The sequence below is a fragment of the Erpetoichthys calabaricus genome, chromosome 14, assembly GCF_900747795.2.
Source record: "Erpetoichthys calabaricus chromosome 14, fErpCal1.3, whole genome shotgun sequence".
NCBI lineage: Eukaryota > Metazoa > Chordata > Cladistia > Polypteriformes > Polypteridae > Erpetoichthys > Erpetoichthys calabaricus.
The window spans coordinates 110,801,859-110,829,055 of record NC_041407.2 but is presented as its reverse complement, the minus strand read 5'-3'; the positions used below and the strand labels follow the sequence as shown (position 1 = coordinate 110,829,055).

General features: G+C 39.4%; 1 protein-coding gene across 1 annotated transcript; it reads left to right on the top strand.

Moving 5' to 3' along the window:
- The first annotated feature begins 505 nt into the window (after positions 1-505).
- LOC114664352 (26S proteasome non-ATPase regulatory subunit 11) lies at positions 506-26,559 on the top strand. Its single transcript, XM_051918886.1, has 13 exons — positions 506-656; positions 8,140-8,241; positions 13,932-14,128; positions 14,281-14,338; positions 14,914-15,108; positions 16,010-16,154; positions 16,518-16,578; positions 18,260-18,322; positions 23,592-23,717; positions 23,970-24,005; positions 24,152-24,203; positions 25,163-25,305; positions 25,558-26,559. The coding sequence occupies exons 1-12, from the start codon at positions 566-568 to the stop codon at positions 25,303-25,305; spliced, it is 1,269 nt and encodes a 422-aa protein (XP_051774846.1). The 5' UTR covers positions 506-565; the 3' UTR covers positions 25,558-26,559.
- Positions 26,560-27,197: the final 638 nt, after the last annotated feature.

The following is a 27,197-nucleotide window of genomic DNA, read 5'->3' as shown; positions in this document are numbered from 1 at the left end:
AAATTGATACAAATTCTTGAAAAACAAGAACATTATATTTGGTAAAACCTTAGAAAAATGTGAAAATGTAATATATTCAAATAATGCGCATTGTATTGTTTATTATAGAGAACCTTGTTAAACTGAAACCTCACAATAAGACGCGGATTTGAAAAGTGCGCCCTCTTTTGGAATAGATTGTGTAGATTATTCTTATAATAGGTCCGGCAGCCTCTCCATGTCAGTTCTTAACAACGTCGCTGTCATAAACTCGAGTATTATTAAGTCTGATGATTCGGGAAATGATCGCTTTTCAAGGAGAATTTTTTAAAAAATTTTTTCAATGTATTTTCTGGCTACATTATGAAAAACGTCGGTATTGGTTATTGGAGAAGCGACTACAATTCCCGTTAGGCGGATCGAATTGTAACACACATGCACGCACAGTATTGAAGTATCGCGATGCCTGTTTCAACGCTGATAATAATAACAACAATAATAAAACTCAGTGTCCCAGTATGCCGCGCGCTGGAGCTGTTTCCGGCGTGCTTGTTGTCTCAAGTCTGGCAGCCACTGACTCGCTAAGATGGCGGCCGCGGCGGTGGTGGAGTTTCAGCGAGCGCAGTCTCTCCTTACTACGGACCGCGACGCGTCAATTGACATCCTTCACTCCATAGGTGAGCAGCCCTTGGTGTCCTAAGTGGCGGCTGTGGAGTATGTAAACAGGATTTGTTAGTGGCCCGTCTCACTGGGATCGGGCATCTGAGAGCCGGCCGGCTGCTGACTCACTGTGACCGAGAGGGATGTTAGGCCCGCCGTCTTGGGATGAATCCGTGTTTCGGCATGGCGCGCGCGTGTGTGTACCAGCGTTTGTTTCGTTATTGTTAATGCGTGTCCTTTGCTGAATTTCTGGGTGTATGCCGGTTTTGATACGAGCTACTCCATGGCTACTGAGCTCTCTCCGCTTCATAGGAAGAAAAAAAGAAAAAACCTAGCGGTGTGGAGGCGGCGGCACCTCCAAGGCCTGGACTTGAGGTAGCCGTGCCCGTGGAAGAGCTTGCACCTTTGTTCAGAGTGTCGGCTCCAGGCTCCCAAAAACTAAACGATACGGAGCCTGGAGTTGAGCTAAGTGGGCCGGCGTGAAGGCCTCGCGGCTGTGATTTATTCATTGTGTTGGGTTGAATTACAACTGTCATTTTTAGGATCGTGATGTACACGTACAGTCAATCAATCGGGCAACCTCGGTTCTCCATTCTCAGCCAACATGCCATCTCTTTACACATTTTCTCGTGTTTCCCGCTGGTTGACTTTAGATCATTTCGTGAGTTGTTTAGCGTCAGAGCCAAGCCTTCCAACCTGTTAGTTTCACGAGGTCATTTTGAAGCATGTTTGCTGCTTATATTCGTGTCTTTTCGTTAAATACGTTGTAGTCCAAAGCCGACGTTGGTATTTCGTGATTTAACTTCCGCCGCCTGCAACTGATTTTTTTTTGGCACGGGACCCCCACATTGCAGTGATTGGGTACACCGAAAATGATGGGATGATGAGAGCAGAAGACTCCAGTGACACATTTCCTGCTCCATAATTTTCGTTTTCCAGTCCATCCGTTAACCCCACTGTTAGATACTCCCCATCATATGCAGGGACCATTTAGAATGGGCAGGCCATAGAACACAGTAGGATTTGGAGAGAAGACCAAAGTACCAACCCTGCATGTTGTTAATTATACTAAATATTTGATTTGCTGTCTCTGACAGGAAGCTGTTGTGGAATAGAGAATGATGGCAAAAAATGGATGCCATCATGAAAAATCCCTCTTTTTGAGCACTTTTAGCCACAGGCTCGTTCCTCCATGGTGTGTTGAGAAGTGCCTCCTGGGGGTCTTTCCTCTCTGCAGCTAAAGGGCAATTCAGGGCTTCCTCCCGATGTCACAAACTAAATGCTGATACTTGAAGTTCATGTTGCAGTTTCTGCACGATATTCATTTAATATGTATTGGTTGATTGTATTTGTCCTTTGTGATGGTACATTTGTGTTTGTTTCTGCTGCTTTATGCATCTAAATTTCCCCTCAAGATAAGTAAAGTTTTTCTAATGTAACACAATTAAATGCAACAATTCAACACTTGTTATTTTTACCATCTTTAGAACTGTATTATGCAATATTCTCATTCCTGCTATTACCAGGGAGGCGTTTGTGCCATAGTCCAGAGAAGGCCACCTACCATCGGGTTGGGCAAACAGAGCTTTGTGCATTGTGTTTATGTACAGGTGGTGTGACTTTTTGAGGGTCAGTTTGTGGTAAGTTTTGAAATGACAGGCTATTAGGTAGAAGTGCTAGCCCCTGTACCACCATGCCGTTTTTGTTTGTTTTGTCTCAGATTAAGATCTGCTTAGCAGGAGTTCAGGCACAGATATCAGGAGTCCTCCTCCTGAGCACATGGACACTAGTTGTGGGGCCAAATTTCCTCATGTTTGAGTGATTTGGCCTGGTTTTTATTTCCTAATTTGTCATTTTTTGCATTAAATTTGAAAATGAATGGAATACAGCTTCCCATGATGTCCAGTACTTGGTGGGTTTCCTTTCCGTCTGTTATTTTGATTTTCATCTGTTTGATTTCTATTTAGTTTGGCGATTCCTTTATTTCTTGAAACGTATATCAATGAAAGTAGCGTCATTTGTGGTTGTTAGGTGAATCTTAATGTTTATATAGTTTTACTTTATTTTTAAACTACACTGTAATTATTGTTTAATTTTCTGTGTTAAACTCCTTGTCATTTTTTAATTGAGATTGCATTTGTTCTTGTACCTTTTAAGTAAAGCACTTAATCATGATGCTTGCATTAGAAGATATGATATTGAGGTAATTTCCAATTATATGCATTGTCTTGTGATGGGGTAGATGTGAATACAGACAGACATTTACTCAAGAAGGCCTCTTGCTAAAATACGGTTCTTCATATATCAGGTTTGCTTTTGTTTTTTGTGTGACCGTCTGAACTGTGAGATGCTTTAGTCTTCGTATGACTTGTGGAAAATAGCCTTACATTAAATAGCCTTATAGCCTCTGTGTGTCTGAAATTACTGTGCGGTGTCTTTAAGGAGATTAATCGTTCTAGGTACTTTTTCCTTCAGCTCTGGGTCCAAATGCATGACCTGATTACAGGTATATTTCTATGACTTTCCATGTTGGTTTGTGCAATTGGGGGGGAGAGAGATTAACAGATAAACAAAATATATTGATCAATAGAGTACTTCGTTAAAAAAAATGTGAGTTTTGTTCAACATAGTTTGTATTGTTCATTTAATTGTCATTTAGTGTCTGTTTTCCCAACTTTTTTAAAAATTTGAAGCTCTGCAGGTTTCAACAAGTAGGAGAAAAAGAAACCTGCACACCTAAACAAGCATTGCTGGCTTGCCTAAAAATAAATAAATAAATGTGCCCTGTAAGCAGTCATTATGGTTGAGTGGCTGGGCTACTGGGCGTTAGTATTTTATCAGTTACAAAGGTAAAACCTCCTCACTTCTGCAACAACATAGAACATTAAATGCATGCAGACATAGTGAGAGACAGTGAACACAACCTGAAAATCAATATGCAGGTGATGAGACATTGATGGCAGCGCCTTCTGTGCCACCGAGTCTGTGTTGGCTGGAGCTTGAGGTTTACCCTGACTGCATACGTTGTGTAAGTTGTATAATAGCATGAAATGTGTAAAGTGCACCAGGGTTTTTTTTGCCATTTAAAAGTATGCATTAGAGTGTAAAATGTTTGACAGTCGGGAGGAGACCGTTCAATAATCTTTATTCATAAAGCAGAATGTCTTTCTGTCGTTATGTATGTTTCTTATACAATTCTAAATTGTTTGACTGACCTTGACCAAATTTTGCATAGTTGCTGTCTTGGACCATGTAAACAAGCTGGACTGAATTTTTGACCCTGGGGGTCCCAGTGTTTTTTGTTTTGTGTTGTGCTGTATCTCACAGTTTGCACTCCAGTTCCATTTCCTGGCTCAGAAGAAGTGAAATATCTGCACAGACCGAAGCCAGACTTGCACTGCACTGCTTCAGTCTACTGTGTTATAAAAAGGAGTGTTGGGTGAGGCTCGGCCAAGAGTGGAAGTGCAGGGCAACACAAAGGAGAATCAAAGGGTGGTTGTTTAACTCCTGTTTTGTTGGGGTTTCTTTCCAGTTTAAGCACTATGAACTGTCCACCTTGCGCTAAGAGGACAAGTCAGTCATGACAGTGTTCTTGGTCACAACCCAGCAAGCAGTTGCCACAATTCTGGTATCCAGTCGGATCCAAAAACAACAACATTCTCAACAAACAAGAGCAGAGACATTGATAGAGAGGCAGTGTGGGTGATGGATGGGACAGCTAGTAATAACAACAGGGTGACCATTCTTTCCTTACCCCATTTTTCAATATACCCAGGCAGCACTAGGCCCTTTAGCTACTAAATTACAACAATATCTCATCCTAGTAGAGTTTTCATTGTTCCCACATTAAATGATTTGATGGCTCATTTTAATTTCCCACCACACTTTATGTGAAGTGCTTTGTGGATCCTGCTTGAGTGCCCCTTTTTTTTAATTTACATTATTGTTTCAAGTGTGTGATTCAATATATAAATTACAGAATTCTTAAATATGCTTTTTTTTTTTTAGTTTTCTAAGATCAAAGTGTAAGCTTTTGAGTATTACATAAAAGATCCGACTGAATTGGCAGGCAAAGCACCCCAGAAATGATTTTTGTCTGTCTTTCAAGGTATTTTTTTTCCCTGAAAATGCATATAAAATGAGAGAATGAAAATAGTGGCGTTGCTCTGTGACTTATTTTTCTTAATACCACTGTGCACTTTGACATTATGCTGGCAGATGTTGAAACGGATGACCCTTGAGTCAAGCTGCATAAAAGAATTATGAATGACAAAGACACAGGAAGAAGCTCACAACATTACAACTAGAAGTTGAAAACTATTTCACAATGCTGCAGAGGTTGTTCAGATTTGTGTCACATGCGGGGAACATTGTTGGGGTCAAAAGTGTGCAAACTTTGGTTTGTGATGTGAGATGGTGTGTTGCTTGGAAGGCGTCTAAGACCATCTGCTTTTAATTAAGCTGACCGATCAGAGTCGAGACTTGTGGTTTGTGTTACTTGGCTGTTAGATTTAGTGGGGATTTACACCTTGTGCATAGGCAGCAGTCATGAACACAGGTGCATTCTTCATAGCTGGTTTGTTTGTTTTGTGTTTTAAGCACATTTTAGAGCAAGTAGGTTTATGTGTGTTATTATTTTCTAATTCCACATTCTCCTTATCATTCTTTGTTTAAATGAAGATCTCTAGTGAAAATAGAAACACTGGGGTCATTTTCTGTCACGTGCAGACCTAAGGGTGGGTGATATGGCTAAAAATCATCACAGTTGTGGTACATATCACAGCATAATCTATGTGCGTATACTGTTTAGACTGAATCTGGTTTATGTGCTTCTGTTGGCGTCCTAACATAGGTTAACAGTGGGTAGTTCTTCTGTTTCTTCTCATAAGGACCATTGTAATAAACTGGAGTAATTCCAAAATATCTGTGTTGTGTAAAATAAGCATTGGACAAAAAATAAAAGGCATGTGCTATATGTGTTTGACACAATCTTGAAAAATGTGTACTGCATAGATCATTCACTAAAAAATAAAGCAAGACTGACAATTGGACGTAGTCTTTCTAATTCCGTTGGATTCCCATTGAGCAAAAACAAGCAAGCCTAACTAGACTTTAATACACTGCCTGGCCAAAAAAAAAAGTCACCACCTGGATTTAACTAAGCAAATAGGTAGGAGCCTCCTATTGGATAATTACTGCATGGGCGATTATCTTTCAGCTGGCAGCAAGTTATTTAACCCCAACTGGTGCAATGAGTTGCTTCTTATTTCTTAAACAACATGTCGAAAGACACATCTCGTGGTCGTGGAAAAGATGTTAGTCTGTTTGAGAAGGGTCAAATCATTGGCATGCATCAAGCAGAGAAAACATCGAAGGAGATTGCAGAAACTACTAAAATTGGGTTAAGAACTGTCCAACGCATTATTAAAAACTGGAAGGATAGTGGGGACCTATCGTCTTCGAGGAAGAAATGTGGCTGGAAAAAAATCCTGAATGATCGTGATCGGCGATCACTTAAACGTTTGGTGAAATCAAATCGAAGATAAACAACAGTAGAACTCAGGTGTATGTTTAATAGTGAAAGTAAGAGCATTTCCACACGCTCAATGCGAAGGGAACTCAAGGGATTGGGACTGAACAGCTGTGTAGCCGTAAAGCATGGGCATATTCCAAGATGACAATGCCAGGATTCATTGGGCTCAGATTGTGAAAGAGTGGTTCAGGGAGCATGAGACATCATTTTCACACATGGATTGGCCACCACAGAGTCCAGACCTTAACCCCATTGAGAAGGCTTTGCGCAGCGGTCAGACTCTACCATCATCAATGCAAGATCTTGGTGAAAAATTAATGCAACACTGGATGGAACTAAATCTTGTGACATTGCAGAAGCTTATCGAAACAATGCCACAGCGAATGCGTGCCGTAATCAAAGCTAAAGGCGTTCCAACAAAATATTAGAGTGTGTGACCTTTTTTTTTTTTTTTTTTTTTGGTGGCGACTTTTTTTTTGGCCAGGCAGTGTATTACCTTTCAAAACATCATTGAAGAAAACTTTTAATATAAATCCAAACCAAAGAAAATGAACATGAGCAGTGACTGAATATGGCCTCGACGGAGGATATTAACATTGGGGTGTGTGTTGTTTGGAGACTGTACAGCATGTCACATTTCTAAAATTGCACAACACAATGTTTCCCTGCAGGGATTCAGAAGGGGCCATCAAATATAATTGATTGTACCTGTGTTGTGTGGTTGTGGAAATAACACAGCAAAGCACACAAATGTGAATGTGCCCATTCGACTCGGGACCATCTTACTTTTCCAGTATGTTCATAGAGTTCAAGGAATTCCCATCTGGCGCAGCACTCTTCATTGTTGTTGAGTGAAATTGATCAGTACCTTAATGTGTCAGACTCCTTTAATTTGAGACGGTATTAAAGCCCTGACACCCCACATGTTTCTCCAGCAATTTTCTGTCAGATTTGTTTTTCTCTTTGGAGCACTCCCATGACCACCAGCTTGTCTGACATATGCAGCAACACAGCCTAACCAGTCTGCAGTGTTGCCCTGACAGAATCAAGCAGGTGTGATTTTTGTCTTAAGTTGTACAGTTAGCCTCTGTGTGCGTGTGTGTGTGTGTGTGCGTGTGTGTGTGTGTGTGTGTGTGTGTGTGTGTGTGTGTGCTGACAACCAACAAGCACCCATACGGCAGTACAATGCATAGAATGCAGCTGCAAGGAAACAGTGGAAGGGCATGGTTTGGACCTCACAGACATTTAGGAGACACATCTGTCTGGAGTGTCTTGTTTTATGGACCACAACAGAAAGGGGGTTGGGAATAGGGTGGCTGCTGAGATTTCAGTTGAACTCTCTTTACTGGTAAAGTGTTTGTATGCCACCTGTGCTGTCGGGCAACATTGTTAGCTAGCAGAGTGAGTGAGTAAGGGGTGAGGTCACAATACTTCACAAAGATAAACCTGTGCTGGGAGGTTGTCACAAAATGTGCAGTTTACCATCCCATCCTGTTCAATTCCTGATCTTGTAATCTGACATCCTCAAGGTAACGGGATCTACAACTCAGTCATCAAGTTTGATATGCCCTCCAACCAGAAGTCTTGTAAACTGATGATGGATTTAGTTGTTGACCTTTTGTTTCTTTTGACATGCTTAGTTTTGCAATGTTTGCTGTACGTTTTTGTGGTGGTGTTTCAGTTAAATGCTGAACAATGGACGTTGGTCTAATTGTTAGTCTTTCAAGACAAGCCCCATCCTTCTGCATCGTTGATGGGATTGGGAGGACCTTCATAAGCCAATTGGCTGCCTTTTCATAACTTTGTAATTTTATTATTTTTTCTTGGATTGTGTGGAACTGAGCAACGTCTTGGGGCCAGGCATTGGGAAAGTTAGAAGTATAAATAGTCACTGCTGGAGTTACCCTCACCCTTGAAGGTTCATAAAGTAAATGTTCAATCATATACTTATTTTCTTTTTTCTGCAGTAAAGCGAGATGTCCAAGAGAGTGATGAGGAGGCTCTGCGGGTTAAAGAGCAAAGCATTCTGGAACTTGGCACCCTTCTTGCCAAGACTGGACAAGCAGCAGGTAAGCAGTCTAATCTGCGCCTCCTAGGGTAGTTCTTTAGGTGCCATCAGTTCTCCTATTACAGAAATATTGAAACATTTGTACCATTTTGTATTGTAAGTTTGAAAGAAAGTGTTAGCCGAGGACATTTATGTAATTCATTTATATTTCAAACGGTTACTGATATTGACAAACTTTAGTGTAGGAAGGCCCCTGCATTTGCAGATTTTTATTACAATTACGGTTACTTTTTTATCTTGAGCCAAACTGAAGTAGTTTGTTAATTAAAAATAAAGGGTTTTCTGTCACTTGTCCCCCAAAAATGTACTTTGATATTTATGATGACAAAATGTAGTTTGGAAGTAATAAAATCAACATTTAGTTTTTGACAATGTCCTTTCAAAGTGAAGAATACCAATTCTCTTCTTTATTTACTTTTGCCCAGTGTGAAAAATTACATGGATACCGTGGAGCTGGAAGATTTCAAATGTGTATTTGTGGCCATTTAGCATACTTACTAAAATGGTGCTTATCTCGGTATATTTAAAATCAAAATGATAAAGATCATATGCCGGCATTTCCATCCATCCATTCACTAATCTTGATACTTTGAAGATCTGGTCGTTAGATTGTACGTCAGTTCCCCATGGAACTATAGCAGTGCAACAAGGGGTTTCAGAACATTTGTTGTGGAACCAATGAAATCTCCTAATTTTTTATGCCATGTTGTAAATGGTAGTTCAAGTAATTAAAGTTTCAGACTCTCTAGTGAAATTAGCCATATGTTCCTTAAGCCTCAATCATTCTTCCAGTTTATTTTTGGAAAATTAGGGTTTGGGTTATTAGCATTCTTGATGACAGACAAACAGCGCCGTCAGTGGTGGCTCTAAGGCTAGACATCTGCACTGGCAATCGGAAGGTTGCCGGTTCGAATCTTGTAAATGCCAGTAGGGACTCTCTGTTGGGACCTTGAGCAAGGAAGGCCCTTAACCTGCAATTGCTGAGCGCTTTGAGTAGTGAGAAAAGTGCTATATAAATGCAAAGAATTATTATTATTAAAACATGGTGTCTGGTGGTGGTGGTTGTGTCGCGATACAGAGAGAGGTAGTGACAGCAGCAGCAGGCTGTACATTTCTTCCTAAACACCTACCTCTCATGTCTCTAGTCTCTTCCAGCTCCTTTTCCTCATCTTTGTCTTTTGTCTCAGTTAAGGCTCTGTGATGAGGGTGAATATTTCATCACCACTGCTTTAGCTGTCAGACAAGTCTTTTTGGGTCAAATGACAAGAGTGAAGGGTGGAGGCCAGTGTTTCTCTTAATACTGGGTGGGGGGGGTCACATTGGCTTTTGTTTTTTTTTTATATATTATCAAAGATTAAGAACTTCTATCAGAGTAACTGGATTCTTAGATTTTTGGAAAATCCGCTTTCCTTCATTATCCCAGAGATGCGCGTGTTAGGTTAATTGGTGATTCTGAATTCATCTTGTATGTCTGGTCACATTAATAGGTTGGCCTTGCAGTGTCCAGGAGGTTCATTCCTGCTTTATAACTGATACTGGGGATAGGGGCACCAGCTTGTTTTTGTTGAGTTTTTTGAAATTCTAAGTGTGAAGTGAGTATATACTGAATATTCTGTAGATGTTGCAGCTGAAAGTAACTTCTAATTATTAAAATATTTATAACAATCTCTCAAAATGTTTACAGCTCAAGAATGATGCAACCGAGGTTTAAAGCGATTTTCCCATGACCAAAGCCATTCATATTTTTATTGTGTGAATAGCTTCTTACAATGATAAACCCAGTGTTCACCTCCAGTTAGGAATTGGCGGTACTGACGCAGTGTCTCTAATCAGGTCAGCAAGGCAGACGCGATTGTTGGATTACCAAGATGATTGAAAAGCCTGTTCAGGGCTGGGTTATAAAATACATGAAAGAAGTCCTCACAGTGTCAGATATTGGAGGTTTTAAAACTCTGATATCAAGGGTCTAATCGTGTAACATCATGTATAAGCTGCCTAGGTCAAGGCCAAATTCCATGTGTTTCTGGATGATATATTGTAATTGCCTAATGAAATCGTCATTTTTACTGTTACGATTTTACTTGAATTGAAATCTAAACCCCAGCCCTAATGCACGTTCGTGTACAATTGATTGTTTTCTCTGCATACGTCTGATCTGCCCCCTGCCCTTTTCAGACTGATTTTTCTTTTGTGAGCAAGAACTGTGCTTGTGTATGTCTTTGGGCACTTGTAAAAAGAGTAAAATGCACAAGAGAAGCCAAAACATGTAACTCTCTCCTCAAGTCAGAGCAACAACTTCTTGTTCTCACGACAATGTAAAACAGTCTTGTGAGATTAAGTAAATATGTAATCATCTGCTGAAAATAAATTTCTTTGGGATTTGTAATAAAAAAAAACCAAAACTTTTTTTTTCCATTTTATTTGTTTAGTTTTTAACATCTTTAAATTTGTTTTCATTCACCTTGTTTATTTTTGGGTCTTTAGTAGTTGAGCTATGTTCTGTTCAGTTCCAAGGTATGGTCAGATTGCATTTGTGAGACTAAAGAAATGTCTGTTTTTATGTTGATTTAATCTTAAGAGTTGGGTATTTTGACAAATCTAGTTATATGAATGTATGTGTAAACATATTACATTTTTGTGTCGTGGTTTAGCAAATAGAAAGGAAGATGTTCAATTTCATGTCCCCAGAGATGTGCATGAGAGGTGAATTGGCCCAGTACAAGTGTGGGTGTGCACCTGTGGCACTCGCACGATATCTGGGCTGTGTCCTGATTGTCCCTGCCATCTGTAGTTATTACACAATGTCTTGGGCCAGAATGGTCAGAGATTTCTCCTTTCAGCACTTACTTCACTAACATTTCTTCATAGGAGAGACCTTCTAGGTCTGTTGCTGGACTAGAACTTATTCCATTTTGTCGAACTGAAGGCGAGTGATATCTGTTTTCATGTGCTATAAGCCCACACCATCATCCATCCTCCTGCCAACAAGGGCTAACTCTTCTTAGGCTTGATCAACTTAACATACTAAGATATACAATTGGATAGCGCTTTGAGTACTGAGGAAAGCGCTATATAAATGTAATGAATTATTATTATTATTACAATTGAAATCCTGTTATAATGAAACTCATGGGACCATAAAAATTAATTATAATAAATTTTGTTATAATGAGTATGATTAAAACATTTAAACTATTGTGACTGTAATGGCACCGGTGCAAGAACAACTCTGTAGCAGCTCTGCTGTGTCTGGTAAACAATAAACCAAGGGCAGAGTAATTGGTTGCCCTCTGCAGGATCAGGCTTACTGTGTAATGTGCTTGTTGCACAGTGGTTAGAACATTTAACATCAGGCTTTGACATGCTCTTCCTCGCACTCTCCTGATCTCTCTTCTCCAGACTGTGTCTGCCACAGTGGTGATTACGAGCTGTTGGTGTTCTTCTAATCTGAAGATGGGAGCTCGAGCAGGATGATTGCCTGTGTCACGGCTCCTAACAGCTCCTATTTTGAATGAAGTCTTGAGCCTGTACCTGCCTTCTCTATACTCAACTTCCTGTCTCTTGTGCAACTCTGTGACCCAAGTTTGACAATACCTGTATTAAAAAAAAAAAACAGCACCACTTAAACTGCAGATATTTTATTAGAAAAAAAGGTGTTAGATATATCTTTATTTTTTATAGAAATTCAGGTTTGAAAATACAGAATAAAAACGACACATTAGATGAAGATGAAGGCGCGATCCCAAATGTTTTTGCCACATCATTTTCCTTCATTCCAGAAACAACTTTTTCTGCGATTGTTAATTTTTCTTTCAGCGTCGTAAACTGATGCATTTCTCACTTTTTTGTTCATCTCAAAGAAAACATTGAGCAACGCTATGAAACTCAGACAGGACAGTATCCTCACACAACACAACACAACTACCCCTGCGTAGGCTAGGTGGAGTACTGACTTTGAATTCAGCTGTGCCTGTATGATGTTAGGCCTACCCTCTTGCTGAGACTGTCTTTCATTGAGACAGCCTGTTGCGGGGTACCCGATACTTGGCATGGAAAGTGTAGGCGTAGCATTAAGTATTTTTTTGCATCTCATTATTATCTTCTGTGGCCACTTTTGGTCAAAAAAACATTTATACTGAAATTTACATTTAGTTAAAACAATATTGATATGAATGTTTGCCCAGACCCACAAAAAGTATTTGTTATTCTGAAAATGTTACTTCTGTATTCATTATAACAGGATTTGACCTGAATTGGGGAATTGCAGACTGTCCAGTCACATGGCTCCTTTATTTTTTAATTTTAGTGTTAAGTAAGGTCTGTATTTTGACTACAACAACAACAACATCATTTATTTCTGTAGTACATTTTCATACAAATGATGAGCGCAAAGTGCTTTACATAATGAGGAAAGAAGAGAAAAAAGACAAAGTAAATAAGAAAATAGAATTGGGGAACACTAATTAACATAGAATAAAAGTAAGGTCCGATGGTCAGGGAGGACAGAAAAAATAAAATCTGCAGGGGTCCCAAGGCCATGAGAGCACCCAGCCCCCTCTAGGCATTCAACCTAACATCAATGACCTCACAATCAGTCCTCATGGTACTCAGGGTTCACATGGAACAATACGAGTGTATTGACCGAGTTCACACTCTCACTTGGCGCATCTAGTAGATTAAGTGAACCCAGAACTTGCTGCATTGTCTCCTCTTCAGACATACCAGGTTTCCATTTAAAGCAGAGCTCAATATGTTCATAAGTTCCATAATGGGCTGAACCTTTACCATCCTGCATGACCAAAGCTGATCCTCCACCTTAGCTGGTAATTATGGACATTTTTTTTTTCTTAATGCCAGCCACCAGCTATGCACTGAACTACACAAAGTGGTATTTAAATATCACATCAACTTTGCATGGCTTAGGGGATTCAGCTCCACAAAAGATTTAACAAAATTGACTACCACAGTAGACACACACAAGGCTTGTAACTTTGAGAGCTCCAGCTGCAGCAGAGTAACAGAAGAGATGGCATAGGATGTTGTAGATGTGCCTACAGATTGGAACACTGAGGAGGCTGGTAAAGAGTACAAACACTGCCTGGCCATTTTTTGCAGTCTCTTTGGAGGGCCTTTGTAAATCCAATCCCTTGCTGGTTCTTTTAAAGGGTAGATTTTGGACACATTTGTATGGTCCGAGCATTCAAAATTTTGGAGAAAAAAATAAACATTTAGACCTTAGTTTTTGCATTGCACTTTAGAAATGTAATATCCTTTTCAGTCACTTGCTATACATTTTATACTACTGAAATAGTACAGGAAAAGACTGTCGCTTTGTTTTTAACTTTATAAAGGAAAGTAATGGATTAGTGCAGAACAGACAAAAAGACCTGTGTTGTGTTTGGAGTCAATGCTGCCTTCCAACCTTAAGAAGATAAAAATATTTGCTTTGCTTACTGGTGAAGTAATCAACTTCTTAATCAGTTAAGTTACATGTTTTATAAGCTGCCAAAGGATTTTGTTGAATAGTATTTCAAAAAGTAACTTTGAGCATTTTCATTTGTATGTGTGTGTGTGGTTTGTGAATTGTGGAATAGTAAAAATGTATCCTGTTCTTAATACTTTTTTAACTTATCAATGACCAACATTTCCTGGTTTTGTTCACTGGCCTGATAACCTGCCACTCTTTTGCAGAACTCGGGGGTTTGCTCAAGTATGTGCGTCCATTCCTCAACTCGATTAGTAAAGCCAAAGCAGCAAGGTTGGTGCGGTCTTTACTTGACCTGTTTCTGGACATGGAGGCAGCCACTGGTCAAGAGGTGGATCTGTGTTTGGAGTGCATTGAGTGGGCAAAAGCAGAGAAAAGGACTTTTCTGCGCCAGGCTCTGGAGGTACCCGTTTACCTTTTTTCAACAGATGCTCTTTGCTTCATTTGCACAATTACAATATGCACTTTGAAAAACTGGTCTATATTGCATCTACAAATGATCAGTAAGTGACTCCCAATGTTAAACACTTTTTCTCCTCTTCTTTCATGTTCCAGGCTCGTTTGGTTTCACTCTATTTTGACACTAAGCGATACCAGGAGGCTCTACAGCTTGGTAAGTATGGATGAATTCTAGCATATCTAATGGGCTTGGGAAGGTGGGATGAACTGCATCCATCTTGTTCAAAAGAGCATTTCAAGGAGCTTGGAATCATTTCCTGTAAGTAAGGTTATGAATGAAAGGTGTTGGAAGTAACCCCTCCATCTTCCTTACTGCTTCCTTGCTGATGGTAGCAACTGAGCAGAGCCCAAGTGCTCTAATATTAAACAGGAAGAGTATTTGAAATAGGCAAGTAAAGCACAAGATTAATCCAAAGAGCAAAAATTCCACATTTTGTATTTGTAAGCACAGAGGAGATTGCACATACCTACCAGTATTAATTTTTCAGTTTTTGCTAATGTCTTCAGTCATTTATGGAGACTTTGTATGTACAACTAAGAGGCAAATCTGAAAGTATGCTTTTGTTGTGCAATGTGAGGCAAATGTTTGTTCCAGATGAGACACTTAAATCAGACCTTCTGAAGCAAATTGTGCACATATTCCTTGGACTGTTTGGTGTGGAGCTGCTTTATCAGTTAGCTTTCATGTACTTTTTTTTTTTTTCCCCCCCTTTGTTTTCCTTCCTGCAGGTTCTCAGCTACTGCGTGAACTAAAGAAAATGGATGACAAAGCTTTGCTAGTAGAAGTGCAACTGTTGGAGAGTAAGACTTACCATGCACTCAGTAACCTGCCCAAAGCACGAGCAGCCCTAACCTCAGCTAGGACGACTGCTAATGCCATCTATTGTCCGCCCAAGCTGCAGGCTGCTCTTGATATGCAGTCGGGTAAGTCACTAGCGCCCAGCTGCAGTCAAGTAAAGTGGCTGGCAAATCACTGTCTTCTGCACACTGGTGCCATATTCTATCCATTGCCTACTCTGAGCTGTTCCTCTGTACGCTCCATCCCTCTCACAGTGATATTTGAAGCTGAAGTCAACAATTCCAACGTTGCTGAGAACAGCCTCATTCTAGGTGATACACTGTTTACCCATATGAATTATCAAGTAATTGGCCAAAACCTCAGTTTACAAGGTATTTTAATGGCCTCACCAAACACCACCTGTACAATACACAAAGGCGCGTCTGTCACCCATTTTACCTTTTTAGTTTAACGGTAACACGTGTTCAAGCCCTGAGACGCTACAGCAAACATTGCACAGAAGGCCTTCATTTTCAACTTGACAACTTTCCTTACTGTTGGTGTGCATTAACAGACGCTAGGGCTGCTGCCGTTACAGACACCCGCACCCCCTTGACCACAGCCCCTTACAGCAGAGTCCACTACCAATGTCTTGAACAAACAGAAATTTCTTGCTTTACATCTGCATTTTTCAGAATTTTCATTTTTTCTTTCCATATGGAAAATGTTTGCATTTGATTTTGTTTGTTTCAAGTGGTTCCCAGTTCTACCTACTGTATATTATTGTCACTTATGCCTCCAAATGATGCTCTTATTACCTATTTAGTTTCATATATTTGTATACTTGAACAGTGCAGTTCACATAGAGACATTGTTTTAAAGAGTTTCTTGTGTGTGCACATTATGAGTCTGATGACTTGCTTTATTTGAAAAAGTGAGTGGAGCTGGTTGAGAGGGTTGGATGCCAGCAGGACAGCTGTGTTAGTACTTCATTGTTTCATTGTTGTTTGCCTAACATTGTGACCTGACAATTGTGCTGTGTGTTAGGCATCATCCATGCTGCTGAAGAGAAAGACTGGAAAACCGCATACTCTTATTTTTATGAAGCATTTGAAGGTTATGATTCCATTGATAGTCCGCGAGCCATTACAGCTCTCAAGTACATGCTCCTCTGCAAAATTATGCTAAATGTGTAAGTATGCTTTCATTTTTATAGTCTTCCTTGGGGTTAAATAAAATAATTCATATTTTGCTCTCTGTTTAATAATCTTACATTGTATCGCTCAATCTATAATTTGATTTATGCTGTATTATGAAAGGAATTGAACAATGTACTAACTGTGCATAGGAGGAAATGGTCACCCATTGGAAAGTCGCAACAGTTCCTTTGAGGGAGAAGATTAAGTATAGAATTTAGTAAGAAAGAAATTGGGCTTCACTGAAACTCCTGGGATTGTTGACTCTAGGGAGTAAAGGAGGGACTAAGTTTTAAATATTAAAAGACTCCAGTGATACGGAAAATAAACTCATGAAAACTTGTCTGTTGTCTTGGCAGCCCTGAGGATGTGCAGGCCTTAATAAGTGGGAAATTAGCATTGCGGTATGCAGGACGCCAGGTGAGGACCCCTAGTTTTACTTTTTGTACACTGGAGTTTCTATAATGTCAGTCAGGAATGTCACATTCATATCTGAATTTCAGGTGCATTTAAATTTGTGTTAAAGATTTGATCATTTAAAAATGATTTTTAAGTTTTGAATGTTCCCAGTCAGTGATCTTTAATGGCTGATATCATTGTGTAACATTTTAGTATATAGGTATGTGAATATGTACGTGTGTGTATGTATATACTTTTTTTTTTTTTTTTTTATATAAACACGTTATCGTGTCGTATTCACACATCCTTTCTAGGAACAGTTCATTTGTGGTTTTTGGTTGCTTAGCTACTGTTTCTGTCAATGAAGCCTTCTGTCCAATGCCCAACCTTTTGATTTTCCCATGTGATCCACACTGTGGTGGTTTTTGTTCTCAAAACTGCCAGATTAATAAATAATGTTTTTTTTTTCTATAATTAAACTAGACCACTTTTTTCAAAAGGAATTTATAAAACATTGGAATCCAAAAGATTAATTGATTAGAATATAAATTTTGACATTAAATAACGGGGATAAATTATAGTTCTAATTAGTAGTTCTAAAGGTACAAAAACATTTCTTTATGTAGACCATTTTTGTACAGGTGGCACAGCTCAAAGTGCTTTATAAGATGAAGAAAGAAAAGTTTATAAAAAATAAAAAAGATTAGGCAATACTAAATAACAGAGAGTAAAGTAAAGTCAGATGGCCGGAGGTCAGAAAAAACAAACAAAACCCCCAGAGGGCTGGGGGAAAATTTGAAAATCTGCATGGGATCCAAGGCCATGAGACCATTCTACCCAACATCAATGATCTTAATCAGTCCTCACAGTTTTCAGGCATGATAGGAAGGAAAGGGTAGATGAAAACTAGCAGTCTAAAAAATCTCAGCAGATTGACAATAAGGTCAGTGAGCTGCTGTGGTGTTTAAAACTTCACACAAGGTTATAAAGGGAGGGAGTGCACACCAGCTAATTAGCAGTCTTTGTGTGGCAAGTTCACCTGTGTCCTACCTGACAAAGCTGTCCCATGTGTAAATTTATAAACAAGAAAACAAAAGGAGAGAAATTTCATTAGAAAAAGAGAGGATTAAGAGGTGATTATTGAAACATTTTGTTATGAACCATTTTTTCCTAGCTGAACATCAGTGCTAAAACCTGTGAAATAAATGAGAGTTCAAGAACTGATTTATTGGTAACACAGCATGTTAACAGTCTAAAAAAAAAAGTAAGTGGTGTGTACCTGTTAAATAAGTATGCTTGTAGCCTTTGGTCATATTCGACTCAAAGCAGGAATCAACACTGGGCAGTGTGTCGATCCATTGTGTGGCCCGCTCAGTAGTAGGCAGAGAATTCATAGTCATGGGTGACAGTCCCATTGTCCAGAAGGTGGAGGGGAGCAGCAGGGGGAGTACATGCAGGTATCAGGCCATGTATTGCTGTTATGGAGTAGTGTTACTTAACAGTGGTTCCTCACTTTGACAGCTGTTGGCTGATGTTATCAACCAGTTCTTGATTTCACAAGGGAGTGCTACCTCTAGGTAAGAGTAGCGAATAAGTAAATTAACTTGAAAGACCCTGTTTGCTGAAATACTCTCCTAAAATGCACCTACTAAGAAGGTGTCCTTATGCAAGGAGTGAATTTTTAATTCTTTTTCCTCTGCAGACAGATGCCCTGAAGTGTGTGGCACAAGCTAGTAAAAATCGGTCACTGGCAGACTTCGAAAAGGTAGGCATGCTTTTAATCCTTATTTGTAGTGATAATACAGTAAGTGATGATACACATGAATCCTATAAACCTGTAATGTTCCTCTTCCTTAACAATGAATGACTTCGCAGCAGCAGGAATTGTTGATGAGGCTCAGTTTAGTTTATTACATTTCAGCATTGACTGCTGCACTCCGTTATGTGACTTGCCAAGTGTGTGTCAGAGACAATGTCTGTTGTCTGCTGACTTAAGATTTGGTCAGAAACCTTTAAATAATAAAGGAAACAAATATTTTTAAGAAATGTCAGTTTATCCATTTTTACGTATGAGCTCTCTTTAACATGAGGGCTTGTTTTGATTGTGTAACCACTTGGCTACTCTTTCAAGTTTTCAGATTTTTTTTTCCCCCTTATAAACTGATAATTTTACAAATAAACTAAACTGTAATCTATCTTTTTGTTTGACTTCATTCAATAGAGCATTTCAGAATTTTTTTTTAATTGAAAATTGTAAATCTTTTTTGCCTGTTGATGTTTACTATAGAGTAGACAGGGATGAAGCAGCATTTTTATTATTCTTTCAAGATGGGGAATCAGAAATGTAATGATAATCAGTCGCCAGATACTTATGTGCCACAGCTACAATTGTAGTCATGCAGTGATGCCTCATTACTTGCTGTGTTTTAAAATGGAAACAGAAAATATAACTTTAATGTGTAATATAGGAAAAAAAAAAAAAGGTCAAAGCGTATGATGTCAGGGCCGCTGTTGCCACAGTAAACGGTGAGATATTTCTATAAGGTATATAAAGTAAGGTTTGATACTCGAGTGAAGGAAGGAGATCTACACGCAACATAAAAACACTCGTGTGGTGTCTCAGCACAGGCCATGGTAAATTTTATTATAACCCCTCTCTTGGTGGCTCAGGAGAACTGCTTTCCTGCTGTTCCATTTCCATTTCTGCTGAAGTCATTTGCCTGTTACTTTTAGATTTTGATTGTCTACGAGTTTTTTCAGAAGTTACATGTACCTTGAGGGTTAATTCAGGAGGTACTCGCTTGTGTGCTGACTAACTGTACTGTACAGAAATGGTTGACACATAGTTGGTGTCCTCTGATTTAAAATATTCAATTTAGTTGTATAGGTTTTTTTTTTTTTTTTTTAAACCTTAATACTGTAAGATTTTTTTTTTAATTATGCCACTGTATTTCTGTATGCTGCTGTATTTCTTCAAATAAGTCATTGAAGTGTGTCACCTTATAGCAGTTATGGCAGCTGTGAAGATGTGGATCACTAAATAGCTTGCAGATTTGAGAAGTCTACTGGAAGCTGCCCTGCTCTTAATTTATTGCTGCAGTACTGTGCTGTGTAAAGCTTGCTGCTAAATAGCATCTTGAATCATGTGACCCATTCTCCCAGTAATCTTCGGTTTACAACAGGCCTTGCTATGTGATGTAGACAGTGGACCCTGCTCCATTGTATCCAGCAGGGGGCACATGCACCCTGGGAAGAGGTTTGTTAGAGATTCCAGCCTTTAGTAAACCAACAAAATACATAAAGATATATCTAAAATCCTTCCCTAGTGGTATGGCACTGATTCTAAAAGGTATAAAGAGCAACACTAAAGAAAGATTGTAGTAGCTTCTGTTTTAATATAGGCTGAACACTCACAAGAATATAACACTCGAAGGAGAGCTATACTTGGCCATAGCATGATACAGTTGGGGTTTCCTGCAATCGGCACTTGTCCAAATTCGAGACGGAGTATGTGAAAGCTTGTTGTCCAGGGCACCGGCAGGAGCAATGTCTTCCATCCATCTGTAGGTGAGCTTTCAGGGCTCCATGTAGTTGTCAGATTTTTTTTTATTTTTATTTTAATACCTTCTCTTTGAACATGCAACCTCCGAAGGTGGGTACAGTGTGTTTGCTGACAAACATGATTAGGAAATAGCACACAGTTTCAGTCAAGGGGAAACCTTGAAATAACTGTTGACAACCCCGACCAAACATGGCACATTAGCACTTCAGCTTTGTAACACCTGACTCATTTTATCTCCCTGTCAGTTGCATTCCGTAAAATAATGTGTATGAATAACCCTCACAGATTACAGTGGCACACATTAAACTTTTGCCTGCATCTTACAAAGTGCATTTTTTGGGATTTTTCACATACTGCTTCAGGCAAATGCTTAATCGCCCTTGTTTCCAAGCTCTGGTGATCCTCATGTATAATTTTGTGATTAAGATCCCAGCTCTCGCCCTCATGCACCTCACCATCCCAGCACAATCTTTGATTTTATCCTAGTCCAGCCCTTTCCTTTAATACATTTTCCAGTTTCCAATAAACAAACGCCTCTTTCCTAAGCAAGTCCTTTGACATGATCAGCATTACATGATGCTTCACAGTTGAGCCAAGAATAATGGAAGACTGGCCCATTCCAAATGCTGTGCTTCACACAATTGTACAAACTGTGCATATATAGATAGATTTTAGGAAATCTTTGTTATTCCTTTTGATGACCAATAAACTATACACAGTGTCTACTTTCTTAGGTCCATCCATCCAGTACCAGGTAAAATGCACTTTTGCCTGAACTCTTTTAAGGCATGGATTCAACTTGTTGCTCAAAACATTGCTTGGCAGTTCTGTTACATTCTGACTCGGTAGCATCATGCAGTTGCTGCTGATGTTTTGGCCATGAGTCTTCCATTGCATGTCATCCCAAAGGCTTTGTGTTGGATTGAGGACAGGGACTGATCTGGAATTAGTTGAAGTCATTGTTAGATTTGTGGAATTAATCTGAGATGATGCGTGCGTTAAGACATGGCTCAGTATACGTCTCTGAAAGAGTAGACTGTGGACATTCTGTCAAATAATGCACATTATCAGTAACAATGCTTAAGTATGGTGTGGAATTCAGATGACTAAATTAATTGGTTTTAAGAAGCCTAATGTGTGTCAAATTCCACACACCATTTCATCAACTCCACCAGCCGGTACTGTTGACATAAGGCAGAAAGAATGGATCCCTGGATTCATGCTGTTGATGCCAAGTTCTGATCTAACCATCTCAATATTGGATTCATCAAATCAGGTAACCTTTTCCAATCTTCATTCAATTCAACCAGCTTTGGTGTTCATGTACACACTGTAGCCTCACTGGCAAGAGTGGATCCCTGGTCTTGTGGAGTTGTAGCCCATCTGCGTTAAGGTCTGATGTGTTGTAGATTTGGAGATTCTCTTTTGCACACCATAGCTGTAAAGCACTGTTATCTGACTGTGTGATCTCTCCTAGATTAAACTATTCTTCCACAGAAATGCTGCGCAGTGAATGTTTCTTGTGTGTTGCCATCGCCATTTCTTTGTAAGCTCTATAGACTACAGTGGCATGGAAATTTTTGGAGGTCAGCTGACCCACCATATATGGCACCAACAGTTTTACTCTGATCATAGTTGCTTAGATGAAGTGCATTCTCTATTTACTGGAACAACATGTTTGTTTGCCTTATAGGTTGACTTGCAGCCATGATTGACTGTTAAAGGAACCGCGTGTTTGTGAATAAGTAGCTCCATATTGTATATGTGCTGATGTGTGTATTATATTGTAGGGGTGCATGGCCATGGGACAATGATACTAACAAGGTGGTAAAAAGATACCAATTTCGGTAGAAAAAGGGAGAAACGCACACTTGTTGTATGGACTAACTGGAAGTGTCCATATTGCAAGGCAGAGCCTAATGAACAGGTACACACTGCATTTGGGCTGAATATTCTGTAAGGCAGTAGACAGGAGCAGCATTCTGGGAGATCCTGAGCTGTGACTTGGGAGGAAATCTCCTGTGTTCCATTTGGACACTATTAATTAGAGTGTTGGCAAGATAGCTGCCAGCTGTTGACTAGCAGGAGATAATTGTAGGGTTGCCTTTGTAAGAAAGAGACCTGGTCCTTTAGGGGTTATTTCAGGAGTGGGGTCTATGGACACCCCGAGCTGCTAGCAAGGATTCCTGCTTGGTGTCGCCTTTAGAAAAATGTAGGGCTGGCCCTGGTGGCTTCATGTTGTGCACTAAAAGCCAGTTTGTTAGGAGACGGGAGCATGCAGGTGAGGCTCACATTGACCATTTGCTGAAACACAAACACATTACTACTTCTGCTTACTGCCCATTTGCCTCTGCTTATATTTTGCCTTTGCGTAGTTTAAATGTGTAGATGTTGCATTCTCTCCACAATATAGTGCAGGTGTTGCGTGGAGTGTTTGGTTAGCAGTAGGCTTCACCTTTAAGGTGAATCTGAAGAAAGTTACTTTAATCCAGAAATGATTTATGCCTGATCATCTATTTCCTGAGAGAGAGCTGAAGTGAATCACATCGCAGTTGTTGGTCTGACTCCTTTTTTCTTCTTAGGCCTGTGCCTTTAAGCATCCTGGCCTCCACACTGGTAGAACTGGGTCATACAGACCCATAAGACACTGTCGGCTGCATACAGTATGTACGCCATTGCACACAGACTGCTGTTCATCTCCACCATGATACAAAGCATTGCCAAAACACCAAATACAGGGGGTAGAGTGTATTGTGCCATTGCTGCTTTTATGTTTAAAATGCATGACAGTTTTTTGGTTTTTTTTTCCCCTGGAGCAGTTATGAGGTATAGTTGGCAAGAAAAATTGGTTAAACATTTTGTCATTTTTGCCATTGTTTTTAAGTGGTTAGTTTGATTTCCTAAGTGATTTTTTGATTGTTTCAACCCATAAAATGCAGCTATTATTGCAATTAGGATGTTGTTTTCAGGCAGGCTTGACTTGGTGTTTCTTCTCTCTAAGTGCCTGTTCATTTCTATTCCCAGTTGTATGCTCATTTACTTCTCTTAAGTTGAGCAGATTCAAGTATATTGAAGGATTTGCTTCTGCTTGTGAAGGAGACTGAAATTTACAGATTTGCTGTATTTATAAAGAATCACTTAAATATACAAGTTGAGGTGTTTCTATTAATAAAAAACGTGCCTCAGTCTCATAGGAATGACCAGGCACTTTTGCTTGGGGGGCCTTGGTGGTTTGTCTACAATTTGAGAACTACAGGGAGTTTCGTTTTCATTTGGTTATGCTGTATTCTTGAATCTGAGTTGCATAATAGACTACTACATGTCATCATGAGTTAATAAATGTGTGTACACTTTTGCCTTGTGCTGCTTGGAGAGGCTGTAACCACCCACCGTGAATTAAATTAAGTAGGCCCGAAAAAGTTATTTTCATGAGAGCAATTCTTTCCTATGTTCTTATTTTTGTTATTTCTAGGCCTTGACTGAATACAGAGGGGAGCTGCGTGATGACCCCATAATCAGCACACATCTTGAGAAGTTGTATGATAACCTCCTTGAACAGAATCTGATCCGGGTCATCGAGCCCTTCTCAAGAGTACAGGTGGGTACAAAGTTCTTTTTTTGAACCACCGGTCAGGTAGGACTCATTATCACTTCCATTTAACACAGAGGAGGTGGTTTGGAATCCCTCTTGATATTAAGTACCAGGTTGGTGGTTTCCATTTCAGTTTTCAGTATGTGTTGCATGCTTGCCAGATGTTTCACTTTATTTTTGATTGTACACAGCATTGCTGATGCTAGTTAGCTGAAGGTGTGTGTTTTACATTTTGGTTTTTTTTTCCCATTGTTGTAGATTGAACACATATCATCGCTTATCAAACTCTCTAAGGTAAGGAGCTTTCAAGATCCGTCATGTCTCCTCTATCATGCCACTGTTTCTTTGTTAGTAAAAAAAAAAAAAAAAGCCAATTTGTTTTGCCCAGTTGCCCTTTTGGAAAGCCCGTAGTACTAAGGCATCACGTTTGTGTTTTTCAGGCGGATGTTGAACGCAAGTTATCACAGATGATTCTGGACAAGAAGTTTCATGGTAAACATTAGAGAGCGTCAAGTCTCTGAGTGGTAGTGAGGCTGGATTCTGTTTTTGACACTGTGCCCAGAAGTGATTTATTGACATCTGTCAAGTATAAAGGATAGAAAGGTGTTGAGATTCTGAGCTGGTGTTACTGTGTGTGCTACTTTTACTTCACATTTTTTCATTTTTGAAGGTGAAAGTGAAATGAGACCCAGTGCTTCTCAATTCAGTCTCAAACTTTCATTTTATCCTTGTGTTAGCAGAGATGGCGTCAACAGCTGCTAGGATGTTGACCTTATGTGGCAATTTGTTTTATCTTTATTCAGATAAATAAGGATTTGACAGAGTCAAAATGACATTTTTAGGTAATGTTTTGACATGTACAAATTAATTTTTTCAGCTATCTACAATATATTTTTAATTAGTCAAAATATGAATTGAAGATCGTATTTCTGTTTTGATCAGCCAAAACTGGTGGATTTTTCCCATTGGTTTTTATAGAGTTTTCAGTTAGAGATATGTGTATAGACAGTAGATTTTGAGTAGTTATAGTAGTTTGAAATACGTTTTTAGTAACAACAATTGCTCTTTATATATATATATATATATATATATATATATATATATATATTTATATATATATATATATATATATATATATATATATATATATATATATATATATATATATAATATATAGCTATTTCAGGCACCTTCAAATTTCAAATTGTAATTTACACTGGACTAGCAATAATGTAATTTCAGGCATCTCTTTGAAAGCTCCATAGAAGATGTTCAGAAAAGTCGCACTTCTTACACATCAAAACATAATTAGGTACCTCCTAGGAATCTCATTGATTGTGTATATGAATGTAAAATGGTATGCCCGAGGGCTTCGTGACAGTGCTGCACAACTTCTGTATGCCATGCCATTCATACACTGTGCCCACATTAAGTCCTTCTATCTATCGCAGGGATCCTTGACCAAGGAGAGGGTGTGCTAATCGTGTTTGATGAGCCTCCAGTTGACAAGACGTATGAAGCAGCTTTGGAAACCATTCAGAATATGAGTAAAGTAGTGGATTCACTGTACAACAAAGCCAAGAAGCTGACATAGGTAAAGCATTTCCAGCAAGGCTTTCTTGATGATTCATTAGAAGCATCCATGTTAACTGTGCTCTCCTCTGCATTACCTGTGCTATGGCTTGTGGTTAGTCAAGTCTGTTTTCTACATCGCTCATCACATATCTCATCATTATTTTGTACTTACAACCTTCTCTTTCTCCCATCTTATGGTGGTGCCGTCCCTAGGGGGACATTTATTGATCAATTCAGACTACACTTCTAAATGTGTTTCTTCTCTCTGCAGAAGTCAGCCATGCAGGATCTGGAGATTTGCCGATTGTGACCAGCATGGATCATCGGGGGAGAGGAGGTGGAGGACGAGGGGGTGAACTGCCACAAGACTGCTGTTTCCTTCTACTTTCACTGAGAAAGTTTTTAAAGACTATCTCATGGGACAAAATCTCAACTTTTACATCACACTTTCAGGTTATTCTGTATAGCGTACCCACTGGCCCTAGCTGGCTATCAGGGAATATTGTAAAATAATCAAATGCAGTTCTATAAATATATATATATAATATATATAAAATGCAAGATAATAAAAGCAGTCCGCTTTCACTGCCTGCAGAGTGTTCTTGTAAGCAAAGGCAAGGGGTGGCACGTCGGGGAGGCCTGATAGTGCCGCTCTTGTTACTGCTGCTGCCTCTGTGGCCTGATGAGCATTGCTGGACTTACTGAGGGCTGACTCTCCAACAGCCTTCTGTCTTTTTTAGAATTGCAGTATAGGAGATTTGCAAATCCACCTGCTCGGTCTTCTGCCCACTCGCCCATAGAAGATGCCACATGTGCAAGCTACTGGGTGGAGTGGGTATATAGCTGTGTTGCCCCTGTCCACAGTGAGCATTGTCGCCTCCTTGCTGGCGCTATCTGTTTGAAAAAGGGAACTTGTAGGCAGTGTAAGCCCTGGCTGTCCTCACTTTCTTTTATGTGGCTCACCTTTGTTTGGTTTTATTTTGCCCTTTTGATCTTTGGTATTAGTACTGAAAAGCCTCTGTCTGGCATTTAATAAATTTTCCTGGGGTTGTTTACTTTCCAGCTTTTTTATTTTTTTTTGTATTACTGCCTCACTCTGCTTCTTATCTCAAGTTTATCAGTTTGCCCCAATCACTCCCCCGATTCGATTGCTTGGGTTGGATTTCTTAATGCCATCAATATCAAATGTACAAACGGTTCTTGCTAACCAACAATTACCGAGTATATCTGATGTTCAGATGAGTTTGAATAAACTTTTTTTTTTTTTTTTTTCCTAAGCTTGTTTTCTTTTGGGGTGTTGGTGTTGGGGTGTCTGTCACTCTGTTCACGTGTGCAGCTTGTGTACTGCGAGGGGGCCGCCTTGAGTGTGAGTTCCACATCACGATTGCTTACCATTAGTATGTCCTGGTGGGCCTTACTTTTGAAGGAAGAGATTCATTCAGGCGGGCACTTTATGAGCTTAAATGGTCAGAAGACAACACTGAGTGGCCCACATCTGCACCCTGAAGTGACACTCGGGGCTCAAACTTAGAAGAATAGAATAGAATGCCTTTTATTGTCACTATACACATGTACAATGAGATTAAAAGTGACAATAAAAGGCATTCTATTCTATTCTGAGTGGCCCGCATCTGCACACTGAAGTGACACTCGGGGCTCAAAGACTCCAAGTAATTTTAATAGGATTGAAGTACATCTTTTGTGAGATGGAAGAGAAAACTCCATAAAAACAATGGGAAAAATCCACAAGTTTTGGCTAATCAAAACAGAAATAGGATCTTCAATTCATATTTTGACTAATTAAAAATATATTGTAGATAGCTGAAAATATGAATTTGTACATGTCAAACATTATCTAAAAATGTCATTTTGACTCTAGTAGTGAGAAGGACCCCATTTTTGCTTCACAGT